Source organism: Dermacentor silvarum, chromosome 1, assembly GCF_013339745.2.
Source record: "Dermacentor silvarum isolate Dsil-2018 chromosome 1, BIME_Dsil_1.4, whole genome shotgun sequence".
Lineage (NCBI taxonomy): Eukaryota > Metazoa > Arthropoda > Arachnida > Ixodida > Ixodidae > Dermacentor > Dermacentor silvarum.
In genome coordinates, this window is record NC_051154.1 from 190,731,288 (window position 1) to 190,746,767 (window position 15,480).

The 15,480-nt window shown below is 44.7% G+C and overlaps 1 protein-coding gene across 4 annotated transcripts in view; it reads left to right on the top strand.

The window, feature by feature from the left end:
• LOC119436549 (E3 ubiquitin-protein ligase UBR4-like) overlaps window positions 1-15,480 on the top strand; it is a 465,665-nt gene that overhangs the window by 212,775 nt on the left and 237,410 nt on the right. For all 4 annotated transcript variants that reach the window (XM_037703422.2, XM_037703424.2, XM_037703425.2 and 1 more), the window contains one exon: window positions 519-587. In XM_037703422.2, coding sequence (XP_037559350.1) covers window positions 519-587 — 69 coding nt within the window. The remainder of the gene's footprint in view (window positions 1-518; window positions 588-15,480) is intronic.

Sequence of the window (15,480 nt, forward strand, 5' to 3'; positions counted from 1 at the left end):
CTGGGCCAAAAAAAGATTGTTCCTGATATGTTACCTCTTGGCAACATTTCATAAAGGGTTAACGCTTTTATCTCCTGCCTTGTCTGTACAGTCGTACATAAATTTAGTGTCCGTATCTAGTAAAGTGGGAGAAGATGATCCATAAGGAGGGCAAAAGGAAGGTGGACGATGGACTTATTGTGTTGCTGCTGTGTTTGGGTAATGTGTGAAATGCATTGCAAGGTAGGAGAGTTGGTACTGATATGTTTTTTCATGGTATTACACTTTTACTCCACGGTATTGCACAGTATTACATTCACTGTGCGGAGTCCAATGTTTCCACACATCTGTCGTAATATAACAGTGTTATGTAAGAACGTCGCCCACATTTTTTGTAGAGTGCCACAGACAAAAACAGAGCTTTTGTCATCATGCTTTGATGACAGCTGGAACAGATGTCAAACATTTTTGTTCATGGGCCTTTCCTTTAGCTGTCTCATTCTTCACATTCATCTAATCAATGTTTCATTTTTGTTTAGATAACGCTGCTTCAGCTCTCAGCACTTCTCAAGCAGGCAGATTCCAGCAAACGCAAGTTAACCATCACTGTAAGTTTGACTTCTTTCTCAGCCATTATGTGTGCAAAATTATTATGTATTATGCAAGGCAGTGCGCATTGCAGGGAACTACTACTTTCTTTGTTTATTAAAAGCCCCTTGAAGCAGTCCCTTCTTGTTTCTGTGGTGTCCATATGGCTGCTCGATCAATTCTACTTGTTGCTTTGCTTAGTGCTGTTTTAGGACTTCACAAAGTTCTGACTACGAGCCTGGCCACAGGTAGGTCAGGCTGGTTGTCCAGTTTATCATAGGTATTACTGAAGGCTTGTTGCTATTAGGGGGGTGATTTGCTTTGGATGGCCGAGCAAATGTTTTACATTTCAACCCTTGTAAAGTCTTCATTTCATCACTCGAGGTAAATTTTTTAAGTTAGCTACAACGACTGTATTTTCCGGTGTATAAGTCAAACTTTCTTTTTTTTTCTTCAATTTTTGTCGGTGCGTCTTCTAGAATAGTACGACTTATATATGTTTTTGTTTTTTTTCCGGAAAGACTGTTGCAAAAATTAGATTGGGTGCTACTATGGCCACGTGAAGTGCGCTGGGTTGTGTACGCGCTATGGAGATAACGGGTTCTTCTCGTGATCGAGTTGCTGAGCGTCGTGCGAGGACGACGGAGCAGCAACGCAAGCAGTGGCAGACCGACCGCAAGTCTGCAGATTCCGTCTGCAGATCACTTTCAAGATACGGCGTGCGCCACTATGCAGTTGTGAACAGAGTACAAGCCACCCCTCCTTCCTGCGCTGCCTTCCCGCTTTCCTCCCTTGTGTGCGATTCGGCGTACCGTCGCACGCTTTCACTCACACATACAGCATACAGTGCGCAGGGGACCATGTTATCACCCTTGGACTTAATACGGAACATAGCGGCAACCACGACGGCAGAAGCACGCGCGGAGTGTCCGTATCATTGCTATCGCAATTGTATAGGAAATATATGGCACCCATAATACGCTTGTGCGTGATCAGCGTTGAAACGTCACTAATTTTTTTAAATCGCTTACGGAATGAACAGGTGCATCTTATACACCGGTGTGACTTACATACGTTTTTTCCGGAAAAACTGTTGTTTTGAGTGGGGTGCGACTTATACAAAGGTGCGACTTGCAGACTGGAAAATATGGTAGTGTTAATTTGACCCCTATGAGAGTGCAAGAATATAATTATCTGTTCGCGCACATAAAAATGAAGGGCTGCAAACATTCTAACATATAATTATATGTAGAGCAGTGGCGTAGCCAGAAATTTTGTTCGGGGGGGGCTTAGGTTGCAGCGCGGCCTCCTCCTTATAGAATTTGTCGAGGGATAAAATGCATGAATAATAACTGCATTGCCAATTCCATTGTATAATAGATGCTGCAAACGAATTATTGAACGCTATGCACTGTCCGTTAAAAATATGTATGTGTTCATAAAAGAATATATTCGTATGCCCCAAAAATTGTGGCAGAAATAACTGACAGTAATGCTTCCGCATTTTTTTGTCTAATTAATAAGTAAAGAAAACATTACATGAACTTTAAAACTATTGACCCTTTTCGCGGAGCAGTTTGTTTTAGAGAAACGAGATGGCGCTCACGGCGGCGCGCCATACCTCTCCTCAGCGACCGCGCACGAATACATTACCGCTTCTACCTTGCTTCTGTGCTATCAGCTGTCGGAAATGCAATTGAGTTTTCGCTAACACACTGTGCTCCAATAACGCTAGATTGAATAATGTGGATTGAAGACGTGTGCAGTAGTTGGCTGCAAAAATGGTGACTGGCATGTTAAGGAATAGAATGAATCTGTGTGGCGAAATTCGCGGACCGCTGCTGCAACTGTCCCAAAGTGTTACCGGCACTTCGTGATGTACGGATTTCCTCGAGGATACAGAAATTTGCTCATCCGCCAGCCTTGTATCGCTAACCTTCAAAGAAAGGGCTTCATCTCCAGAACGTCGGCAAGAGTGAGTACTACTCGTTAAACAATGACAAAGGGAGTAGCGCCGCTTCCTGTCATAGTAAGTTTCGCGCATGTTATCTATACACATCTGTCCCGAATGGCAGGAAAACTTACGCCCACTCTATCGCCGACGTATCAAGAATAAGCGAATGGATGCACACTTGAATATATGCGCACTGTGTACACACAATAAATGACGGACTTCACATATGGCGCACCAATGGTCAAAGCTGAATGTTTCGTGACGGTCCACAAGAGTAAGCAAGTTACTAGCTGTAATATATATTTGCTACAAGGTATTACAATGCACAAAACAGCTACGTTTCAAGCCTTGTGCGCAGCAAGAACAAATCTATCAGATTCAGAACTGAGCACACCCGCGAGTGATTAGGCAGAAAATAATCAGATAGTGGCCGCACCGAGGAACTTCACTGAGTCAGAAACTGACAAGCCACTGCTTCAAAATATTTGCCGAATAAAGAACAAAGAGCTAAACACACTAATGCTGACTGAATTCATAATCGGAAAGCTTGGAATGCATATTTATCCCCGCTTTTAGAAGAAGCACCATATACACTGCTTGCGCCGTTTGGACATAGCTTAATCAGCTCCGAAAGCGCTTTTGCATGTTCTCTGAAGCTGTGATCAAAGCTTCGTGTCGTCCACCTAGTCACCGTCTACGATATCTCCGAAAACAGAGGTTTTCTAAGCCGTGCCGGCGTCATACACTTTCATTGCAAACAAGGAGGCAACGGAGGCAGTTGAGGCAAGCAATGGACGCGTCACCACGTGATCAAATATGGCAGCGCCCACGGGATCGCCGCGAAAAGGGTCAATATCAGTTCGAAACCAGCAAAGCAGTGCATGCAGCTTATATGAAAAACGCAAAGGCCATGAAATGAATAAGTTGAGGAAAAATATTTTGATGAATCTTTGTCATTCAATAACCTTGTTTACATTTTTCTACATGTGCAACGGCCAGGAAGAAACCTCAATGACGCTATCCCTCGTTGCAATCGATTGCGCAGGAGCAGCTGTAACTCGTCGTGTATTGTAATTACAACGAGATAATACTCGCAGCAGTGAGTACAAATAAAAAGTGGGAGTTCTGCAAAATATATATTAGAAATGCGAAGATAGAATGGAATATACAAATGCGAAGATACAACTCGCTTAAGGGCAAAAAAAGAGTCGCTGGAAACAAAGTTCACTGCTTGTATACACAAAACCTCTCAATAAGATATTTAAAAATACGTATGAGTCTCCAATAAATCTACGTATTTAAGCAAACGTCAGTGTATATAATGCGTCAAATAAGACAAATAAACATGTTGCTCAGTCACAGATAGTAACTTTGCGCACAGAAATACAGATGATCTAGGCAAGAACATAACTATGATCCCAGAAATCGTGTTATGTACTTGGGCCATGCAGCGGTCGCGACATCGCCATGTGGGTAGAATAATAGAGGAATAATGCATAAATCAGTACGAAAATGTGTAATTTAACTGCCTCCACAACGTCAACAATTATTCTGCACCCAAAATTAAAGGAGGGTATTCCTTCGTTTCAAAAAAGAAATAAAAGCATGTAGCTGAAAATGAAAGAAAAGAACAAACGAAGGCCACAGATGATGCGGTAAGTTGAACTACCCAATATCCGAGTGTGTTTTTGGCGAACGCCGCGTGGGCGGGGCTTTCAATGATCAAGGTCGGTCAAAATTGGTTATTGGTATTCTCGTAATTTTTGTATTCGCGTGAAAATTTCTGCGGTTTTAAAAGCTAATGAACAGTCATACGTTTTCATAATTAAGAACTTATGAACCTGAAGGAACAGTGCTTTTTACTTGCATTGATTTTTGCTGCTTCGCTATCTAAAGGACAAACTTCTCTCGGCGGGAAAGTTGAGCGAAGCGGTCAATGACTTCGGACACGTTGATGCCGACGTCTCTGTGAGTGTATAGAAGCGCCAGCCTAACCATGCGTTCCAAAGACATTGTAGAGCGCAAGTAGTTTTTAGTAAACTCTTGCTAAAAAAATATTCTCTCTGCGCTGGCAGTGGTCACTGGAAGGGTGACTAGAAGCTGCAGCAGTATTTACACATTTACATAGAACCTGCTGTCGCAATGAGAGATGGGCATCTATTCCGGTATTAAAACATAAAACGCTCCCTTGATGTCGTTGGCATACTTGTTTAGGTACCTTGCAGAAACAGTGGGCTGTTCGATTCCAGCGATGTCCGTCGTTTCGTCAGGAAGTATGGAGAAGCAGCCTGCTTTTGAATCTAGGCTTTCTTTGATAATGTCACCACAAATTTCTATTTGGTTTTGTGCGTCTGGGCTTAAATACGAGGCATTACTGGGGCAACTTTCCAAATGGTTCTTCAGATATGTATCACCACAATCAGCTCACATGCAAAGAAGCACTCTGAAAATGCCTGAATTTTCAGCAGGGGCATTGCTTAAACCCATAGGGCCACTGTATCTGTGGCATGGAGAGCCAGACCTTGTCGCCCGCAAAAAAAAAAAAAAAAATCTCAATAATAGGTTGTTTGCTTTCTTCTGTTTTCTCATATTTTACTTTGCCTGCCCTGGTCCAGCTGATCCATCACATTGGGCACGCTTCCTGAAAATGTTTGGAGAAAAGTATCAGCTGCTAGCTGACAGTCCCGGTGATATTTAGTATTTTCGTGTGTGTGGAAGATTGCGAGCGCGTGCTTCTATTTCTGGAACGGCTAGGGCAGGAGGGCTCCAGTGCGCGCATTTTGGCCCAAGTTTATAAGAACATTAACCACATAAAGTTCTAGAATTGAAAATCTTTTAAAGCATGCCTTTGGAAATGTCAGCGCACCTTTCGCGTCAAAAGTTTATGAGAACTTTACACCCATAAAGTTTCGTAATTGAAATCCATGCGCTCCGTATATTCCGCGGCCGCTGCGAGATGCCGCAACGCGTGCGCTCGCTATCGAAAAGCCGTTGAAAGTTTGTGCTCGGATGGCGCTCCTTGCGTTATGTGACTCCAGGTGCATGGACATTGTCGCGAAATCTAGCCCGAGTTCGCAATGTTCGTGCGGAAATGTATTTTCGAGCGTGAAAAAGACATTGTAGGCAGAATCCAGAATGATTCCCGGCGTCGGTGGTAGTTTTGGTCGGCGGTGCATGCCAGCACGAAAAAATTTCAGGGGGGGGCTGAAGCCCCATCAGCCCCCCCCCCCTGGCTACGCGCCTGATGTAGAGGTAAGGACGAGATGAGATGTGACAGAATACATGTCCTTGCCTCCGTCCTTGTCTGCTTGTGCTTTATGTACTTGCAATGACACATTAGTTAGTCCACTGATATGTGCTATCAACATACCATCGCTTTATTTGCTAAGATAATTCACGATTCTAAACTGCCATTCACCCTTTTAAAAATTCTTGAGGTAGCTTGCCGCACAATATGACAATGCTCCTCTTGTGCATTGGCCTCATGCGAGAACAGCACATGCAGTCTTACATCAACCTGCTGCTGCAGATGCAACCATAGAATATTTTCAACAAAATCGTTGTGGCTCTTGTCATCTGCCAGTCACTGCCATTGACGGTGCACAGAATGCCATCACTTTTACAAGACCATGAACTCCCACTTCATTGTTGACATTGACAATATCTTCAAAAAAGGTGGGGCTGCCTTGAGTAGGTCAGAAATTGGTGTCATCAGTTGAAGATATTTCTTTACATCAGCAGCATCTTCGTGTGTCATTTAGATAAACTCCCTATTGCAGTTCTCCCCTTCTGTTGTTTTTCTTTCTTTTCTTTTATCTCTCAGCAAATGTCGCACACATATGCCCAGACCTGTTTTCACTTAAAAGAAGTGTAAATATGGTGGCTGTTACAGTTAGACAGGCAGGAAAGAATCATTCTTGCCAAATGTAAGAATGACTCTTTTTGTTTTACGTGTTTGTGTTGAGAATTAAGCTAAATCACTGTGCACACATTCTTTATCAATGTCTTTACTAGAAGCACACTGTTCAGGTCGCATCTTTGTACAGTAGAACCCCGCTGATACGTTTTTCACAGGACCGTAAAAAAAAACGTAAGAACCGGGAAACAGGAAAAATTTTGAAATGGGAGTATTGTTGAACTGGACACAATATTATTTTAATTCTTACGTGTGAAAAAAAGTCGTAGTTTTGCCCAACAGCCGAAGTATCAATTGCGATAGCAAATTAGTAGACAGCTATACAAAGTAAGAATAGTAGTTTTATCGTCCATATAAACTTTTAAACATTCGCTTATTAACTATATTAACAAGCATGGTGTCAGCGCCCACAGGCAAACATGAACACATCACACTTGTTGTGCGCGGACACGCGCTGTCAAATGTTGGCGTGAGGAATTTAAGCGCCGCTGCAGAAGCGAGTGAAGTGACCTTCGTGCTGTTTATCGCTTCAACGCAAACTGAGCGCCGAGAACACACAGCACGCACAAAGCTACGAGCTGCCGACACACCTACACTGCGTAGACTCTGCCCCCAACGCAGATAGCTTTCAAGATACGGCCACCGCACAGTACGCAGTTGATGCCAGAGCACAACGCTGCTCGCTATTCCTCCCCCCTCGCTCCCTCGCTGGTGCCTCGAGCGCAATGGAAGACGCGCTTCCTCCCTGCTTTTCTTTCTATCCTGCATGAGATTTAGACGCGGTCTTCGGCTCCCCTCGCACGCTTTCACTCGCACATACAGCATACGGCGCGGCGACGGCGTTATTGCCCTTGGACTTTATACAGAACATCTATGAGCCAAAACCAATTTTAGGGCCGCAACGTGTCATAGACACCATCTTTAGATAGCAAATACGGATCTCAGGGGCCATACTTTTGCTGGCGGAAACCGAAAATATGTCATAAGTGTCGCCTCCGGCACTTTGGGCGGCCAATGCCATCGTCAAGCAACCAAGCCAAGCGACATGAAAAGTCAAAATGGCCACTCGGGCAGGTGCGTGGTGGCAGTTCGCAACGTATGATGCGGGAACGGTCCCACAGTTGCGATGTAACAGCGGGGTTACCAATGCATTGGGTTCTATGGGAGCTGTGCCGGGAGCGGCTGAAAACGACGTAACAGCCGGGAAAATGCAGCAACCGGGAACGTAACATCGGGGTTGTACTGTATAATATACGCCTATTTTATTTGATGGGTGCTATTCAACATAACTTTGTGCGCATGTATTCTCATCACAAAATGCCATAATTGGAGCATTGCAAGATCCTTTGCCATGATGCTTGGCCTTGAATCATGTGAGCATGCACTGGGAAAGAATGTGTGGAAGCTTGTCTATGCACATCTCACAATGCTACAACGTTTTTTCATTTGGGTGCACTCGGCTTTCTGAAAAACAGTTCTGATGTGCTGCCCACTCCAGCAGAAAAAAAAATTCAAAGGGCACCCCACAAAAATGCAGAGGAGATAATGTCATTTAGTCATACATTGCAGGCTTCGTTTTTTGTTGCACTGCAGGAGTTTTTCACAGCTCTAATTTTCTATTGCATATGCAACAACAGATAGCTTAAGCTTCACTATATTGATTCCAAGGGTGGCTTGGAGGCTGCATGTTGCAGCGCGTAGCAGGTGTCAGTCGAAGGAGACAGTCGAAGGTGAGGGAGCTACGAGAGAGTTGAGAGGAAGGGCGAGAGGAACCACTGAAGCCACTGCCACCGAAGTGGCAGAATTGCTGAGACCAAATCTGCTTCCCTGCCGCCCTCCTCCCTCACCTTTGATAATCTCCGTGCACGCCCGTCGCAATGCCGGCGCCGTCGGCCCGGCGTCAGCTTAGCCTGCTCCATTAAGTTTAGTTTTCTCCCGTTATCGGGAAACGAGCGTTGGCCGGCGTGGGCAGTATCGTAGTCCTGACTCGCTGTGTGCTTGCGTGCTGTGATATTTCACTACTCGCACCCTTCGTACATCTTGCTATGGTGCATGAATACTTCAAGAATAAGTCCTTCTTTTAATTAGAACTTCTTTTAATTCGAACAAATTTTCGGACCCCTTCGAGTTCGAATCGTTGAGATTTGACTGTACTCATATCCCCCAAAATTACCTGCCATTCTCATGATTTCCAAGAGTAGTGGCATATGTTGTGCACTCTCCACATGCGGCCTGCTAGCTGACATATTAGTTCTCTGAACACTACTGTCACAGTTTCATTGTTAAAAAAAAAAAAGGGTAGGGGGGGGTTTAGTGTCTTTCATTATTACAGATACTGTACAGTTATGAGCAGCATTGTTTGTGACATTGGCGTGCTTTTACCTGCACAGACAACATCAACCAATAATGCCTGGTTTGAGATAGTTTGCATCCGAGCGTACACAGCCACACTGGTGGGATTGCCTACGCCAGTGAAGGCACTGCAGGGCACTGGAACGAAAGCAGAGATAAAACATATCTTGGCACATGCTGCTCTGAAATTTGCATTTGCATGCATTCAGTGTTGAACTTGTCTTAAAGCATGAAATTTAACTGCAATGATCAGGCTCATCCCTTTCTTCATGCTATTCAACATAGTATCAGGTGATATTGGTTCCTGACACACTAGTTGACGGCAATGTTTTGAAGATCCAGCTGTCGGCAATGGTGACAGGTTGCCAAGTTCTGTGCTGAAAGTAATGCATGTTGTACACAGAACAATAATAATAGTTTGGTAGAGCGGAGCCAAAAGTGATTGCTCTACTTCGAAGTTTCTGCACACAACTTTCAGGTCACTATGCATCAAGACTTGTCTCTGCTTTTGTTTCAAGGCTCTGCAGTGCCTTCACTAGAGATCACTTGACTGCAGCTGCGGAAGCCACGGTGATCGGCAAGGTGAAAAACGTGTAGGCAGTCCCATCAGTGTGGCTGCGCATGCTCGTATGTAAGCTATCTCAAACGAGCTGTTATCAGTAGGCACTGCTGATGACTGTACAGTAGCGTAGAAAAAAGAAAAAAAAAGCAGTCTTGTTAGTAGCTTCGTTAAAGTTACATAGTCATTAAGGGGGGACATGGGTCTCGGACTAAAATTTTGTAGAATATTTATTCTTTGACGTATAGTGCTGAAAACTTTTATATATATGTAATGTTATGTGCTTATTACGAATATAAGGCCAATTTTCATTTATCTCTTTTGGTTCAAATTTCACACAAGTTTCCTTTAATTATCTTCCAGAAAGATTTGCCAATTATGTGTTTTCTAGATATCACTAAATAGGGCATCAGTGGCTTCTGTATGATTCAAGGAGTGCAACAAAACCAACCTTGTTGGTCTGCCGCACCTAGAACACGAGTTACGAGGTATTGAATTAGTCACCAGAAAAACTTTTTCGAGTTTCAAGCTTTGAAGTCTCGCAACTCTTGTTCTAGGTAAGGCAGAGCAATAAGATTCATTTTGTTGCACTCCTTGAATCGTACAGAAACCATTAATACCCTGTTTAGTGATATCTAAGGAACACATAATTGGCAAATCTTTCCGGAAGATAATTAAAGAAAGCTTGCATAAAATTTCAAACCAAAAGACATATACGAAAACGGACCTTATATTGGAAATAAGCACATAACATTACATATATGTACAAGTTTTCAGCACTATACGTCAAAGAATAAAGATTCTACAAAATTTTTAGTCCAAGACCCAGGTCCCCCCTTAATTGGGTGAGTTGATGATTCATCATCTTGGAAAGGGAGTGCTAACGGATGGGACCACAAGAAAGTAAGGCAAAAGACAAAGTTCTGATTCGCAACTGAAATTTCTGATTCGCAACTGAAATTTTTTATTCAAGGAACACACTTACATAAAGAACCCACAGGCACCACGTGACAGTAGCGTGAAACAAATCGAAACAGTGAAGATATTTCACCTATCTACACACACATGCCACAGACACAGGCACACGGCAGCCTTCAGGACAGGATGGTAACATCACCAAAAGCAACCAAGATTCCTTTAAGCAATATTGGCTACAAACGAAGCGGCGCAGTCCGCATCGCCGTGGTCCTCAGCGGCAATCGCACGCGGCACGTGACTGACAGCAACGCCGAAGCGCTTCGTGCCTAATTGTGCCTTTAAAGCCTTTATTCTTGCGTTTATCGCCGCGCGTAACACCGCGTTGGCGGCTCGCCACGTGCCTCCGTAAGTGCGTAGTCGCTATCTCTGATCGCGTCGATAACCACCGCAGTTTCGTCCGCAGAAGTTGCGGCAAATAGTAGTTTCTTTTTCACTCGATGCGCGCGTCGGCTGCGTGCCTTCACAACTGCGTAGTCGCCTCCCGTGGCAGCGTCGATAGCGACCGCAGTTTCGTCCGCACTTCTTGCAGCGAAAGGTAGTTTCGTTTTGACTTGGTGCGTGCGTCAGCCGCCTGCCTTCTGAACCGCAAGATCGCCGTCCATGATCGCGTCGACAGCGGCCGCGGTTTCGTCGACAGCGGTTGCGGCAAGCAGTAGTTTCGCTTTTACTCAGTGCAAAGCTGTCGAAGATAAAAAGCACCGGCTACATCGCGATGGACGGACAATTTGTTGGCGAGCAGCTGAGTGGCGAAAAAATAATCGGGATGTGCGCCCGTTGGTGCAAAGCGCGTCTCAGATGAAAACGCGCGCCGCGAAGGATGTCGCGAGGCCTTCGCCGCTGCTAGCGCTAATCAGTCATGAGATGAAGAGAATTTCAGCTTCCGCACTGGTCTTGTGCTAAATAGAAACAAGATTTGACGATTCATTGAGTAAATAAAAGCGTGTGGACGTAGTGCAGCATTTGTTTGTTTTCTTGATACCCTCGATAATTCGGTTAAATCGGGGGGGGGGGTTCCTTGGCACTTTGTGGAGCTTAGCAGGGTTCCCTGAGATGAACGTACCTGAGACTGAGAACCCCTGGCGTAAAGGAAGCTTGTTTGCTAGAGATGTTCTTTGATTATTGTTGTCTAAATAAGAAATTTTTCCACTGTTCGGTTTTGTTTCATGCTGCTGGGGGGTCACATGGTGCCTGTGGGTTTTTTATGCAGTGGAATCTCGTTGATACGATTCTGCATAATATGTTTTTCGGGATAATATGTTTCTATTTCTTTTCCATTTAATACAATTTAGGTGGATAATATGATTTATTTTCCGATTCCCGTGAAGATCATATCAACAAGATCCCACGGTACAGTATAGACCACTTATAACGTAACCGCTTATAGTGCAGGACCGGATATAGTGCGGTTTTTTCAGACTCCCGTTAATTTTCCCATAGCACTCTATGTATACACGTATCGTTTATAGTGCAGTTGCGGGAAACGAAATACCGGTTACAGTGCGGCTGCCTGGGAGTACGGAAGTCAGCGGAGACGGCAAACGCTCCCCTCAAACGGGCGCCCCAAGGAGTGCTCGAGGAAGGAAGAGAGACGAAGTGGAGGAGAAGGGCACGAGGTGCGAACGAACAGCCAGTGAGGCTGAAACCAGAATCTTGAGTGCGAGTCATGAAATATCGCGGCGCGCATAACGAGCGAGGGCCACGAAACTGCCAACGCTCGCTTCACAATAACGGCAGTAAACGAAACTTCAGGGAGCGGGTGCACGCGGAGAGCGGGTGCACGCACCCTTCACGGCGAAGGGCACACGCGGAGACCGTGGAATGTGAGGGAGTGTTATGTGTGTTACGCCTTACTTTCTTGCGGCCCCATCCGCTAGTGCTGCCTTGCCAAAATGAAGGTTGCGCAGGTTAAATTTTCCTTTTTTTTTTTTCCTTTTCTTTTACGAACTTTTAACATCCCAAAGAAACACAAGGGCTATGAGAGATGCTGTTGTGGATGGCTCCAGATTAATTTTGACCATGAGTTTTTTGTAATGTGCACCGAGAACTTGCTACATAAACATTTTTGCTTCTCTCCTCACTGGAGTGCAGTCGCCAAAGCCAGGAATGCGATTCCCAGCCTCATGCTCAGCAGCAGAATGCCAAAACCACTGAGCCACTGCAGCAGAAAAAAAAAAAGTGGGGGATCAATGGGATTCATGTGATAGTAATGCATCAGCATTAGTTTTGCCCCATTTTGCCTCATTTGCGCATAATGATGCAATAAAAAAAGGAGGCTGCACTCGCAGCGCGTTGCTTTCTCCTCTCCCCTCCAGCCATGCTGCATCTGTGCTCGCCTCTCTGCAGCACGCTTTCTCTTGTGACGTCAGGTATCTCCTCCCCTTTCACCTGTGTTAGCCTTCTTTCCTCTTTTTTGCCACACACAAGCCAACTTACTGATTTTCGCTTGCATGAGTGCTCTAACGCTAACGCATTAAAAAGTGCATTGTTACTGAGCCTATAAAATTCAGTATACGTAGATGAACATTCTTAGATAAAATTTAGCCAAGTTTTGTGGGTGATTAACAAATTCAAGTTCACTGGCTTTTCTTCCTCTGAAGACCTGATGAGCAAGGGTAGATATAAAAGACTGAAGATAGGTATGTGCCCTCGAGGATGAACGACCATCTTTCTTTATCACTTTACATTGTTAATGGATGATTTTTTACCTTTACTTTCAATGAAAAATGTCTCGCTTATATGACATTGCACCACTAGCTGTTTGAGCCATGCCTTGCACACACATATTCACCTTTATTAAAGCATGAGCGTGTCCACTTGAATCAAATAAAAGGCACGGCGCAACTGCCTCACAGTTTCCTGGCATTTGAGACCAATAACAGGCCTTTCAATTTGATAGGTCACTGTTTACACTACTTTAGGCTTATAGCTGCACCAGTGAACTTAGCTGTGCACGGTGGAAATGAGCCCTGTCCTTCACATAGGCTGAGGATATATGGACATGCATTAGCTGCATTAAGCATGCCTTGTCTGCACTTATTGTCAGGTTTGCTTCGAAATCAAATCGGACACAGATCTGGTTGTCATGGTTAGCTCTCAGAAACATTGGACATGTTGCCATTAATGGAAGCTCCTTTACGTAGTTCCCTTCAAGAAACTCGCTTGCTTTCACTATTGTTTCTATTAGTGGAAGCAGACACAAGTTTCTTTTGAGGTTTAGGAAGACACCAAAACTAGACGAGAGAAAGATATGTTGAATTGGAGGCAGCACTATCAGTGATTGTTCTTTGGCCCCTTAAGAGCTGTTTTTTTAGTCATGCAGAAAGGGACTGACAGAGAACATAGGTATTTCTTTTCCTTCCTTTACATTTGCCTTACATATTGACACATGTGACATTCCTGACTTTTATTAGTTCTCTCTCTGGGGTGCTTTTTCTTGTGTTGATATTAGATAGTTATAGCAAGTCTGGTATTTCGGTAAACGCAGACGAGTTAAGCGTTTTGCCAGATGGGTGGAGGTGTAAACGTGAGCAGCCTGCATGGTGCCAACCACCTGATTGTGCTGAGCACAACCAGCCAAACAGTTTAGGCAAGCGTAAAACATTTTAAACATTTAAGAAGACATGCTCACGATTACGCTGCTGCCAAAAATTTACACAAGCAGCAAAGTAGAATACACTTGTTTACTGCTATATTAGCTCTGTAATTGTCCGGTTGAGCTCTGCACCACCAGATGTTTAAGCCTTCGCCCAGGGGCGTAGCCAGAAATTTTTTTCGTGGGGGGGGGGGGGGGGGGCAAGCTTCTGCTTTCCTCTATGTCACATGATCAATAATAAATATTGGTAGTTTAAGCAGACTCTATACATGTATATCAAAGACATGGGACCGCCCCCCCCCCCCCCTTGTGTGTGCATGTGCTTGTGAAGAAATTCAGGAAAAAATAAAGTAAGCTCAGTAAATACAGTAATACGACAGGTACCGTGGGCGTTTGGAGCGATGGTCTCTCATCACGCCACTGAATGGACCAGTCTTCGAAAACGCATCATTGAGACGACCTGTGCGATCGTAGAAGACATCATTAATTGTTAATTTCCGTCAAGCGTAGATGGCGTCGTCCTCGTCGGGGCGAAGTGCGTTTCACAAGTCAAGGACGCGTGAAAATGCACATGTGACCAGGCTATACCTACTTCCATAGCAATAGCTTGTTCGCGCTGGAAAACTTCAATACGCACAAAAACGCGTAAGGCTTTTTTTTTTTTTTTTTTTTTTTTTTTTTTTTCCCGAAGCTTTCGGCGCCCTGCTCCCTCATACGAGAGGGTTGCATCTCCTGCGGCAAGTGCATGGGCCGCTGTGTCTTCCGCTGTGCGCGAGCGTGCAGCCGTCAATTGCCTTTACGTCAACAGATTCAGAATTGTACAGAATATTTCACCGCACAGCATAGATATGGCATGTGTACGCATTTTAAGTAGTGCGTGCAACTCGTTTCTGCTTCACTTACGCCGGTGCAAACAGGAAGCGGCCTTGTACCTCACAGAATCTCGACTGATTGGTGTACTAGTGATGCAGGAATGAACTCCGGTCTTGTTCAGTGCATAGTGCACATATTCAATTTCTCAGGACGCGTGAACTCCGACGAGAACTCTCAGCGCCTGCAACAAGAGTTTACTTACGCTGTACTGCGCACAGCAGTAATTCATGCTTGTCGGCTGTGTGTTTCATGCATTCTGTTGCGAGTCGGAATTTCACTGCTGTCATCAACCCCTTCGTGTGTACATTGCTGGTTTGGGATTACACAACAAAACAGCAACTACCAGCCTTCCGTAATTGCTGGTTTGGGATTCAACGACACAACAGTAATTACCAGCCTTCCGTAGGGGCGCAATCGCAAACAAGAGACGTTTCTCGCGCAGACTAAGCCTACGTTCACACTTGGGAAGCGGCAAGCGGGCGGAAAGGCCAAAGCGGCCGGAAAATTTTTTCCGCGCCTGTGCAAGTTGTTCACATTTGTTTTGCTACCGCCGCGGCCGCCGCTGCCGTTTTCGTCCAGATCCATCTCGTCTGCGTACGTTTGTCGGCGTGGTGGCGCTCATTATTGCATTATTTCGAGCAGTATGTTCATTCTTTGACCCACGTACCGTCATCAAAAGTGATCATTTT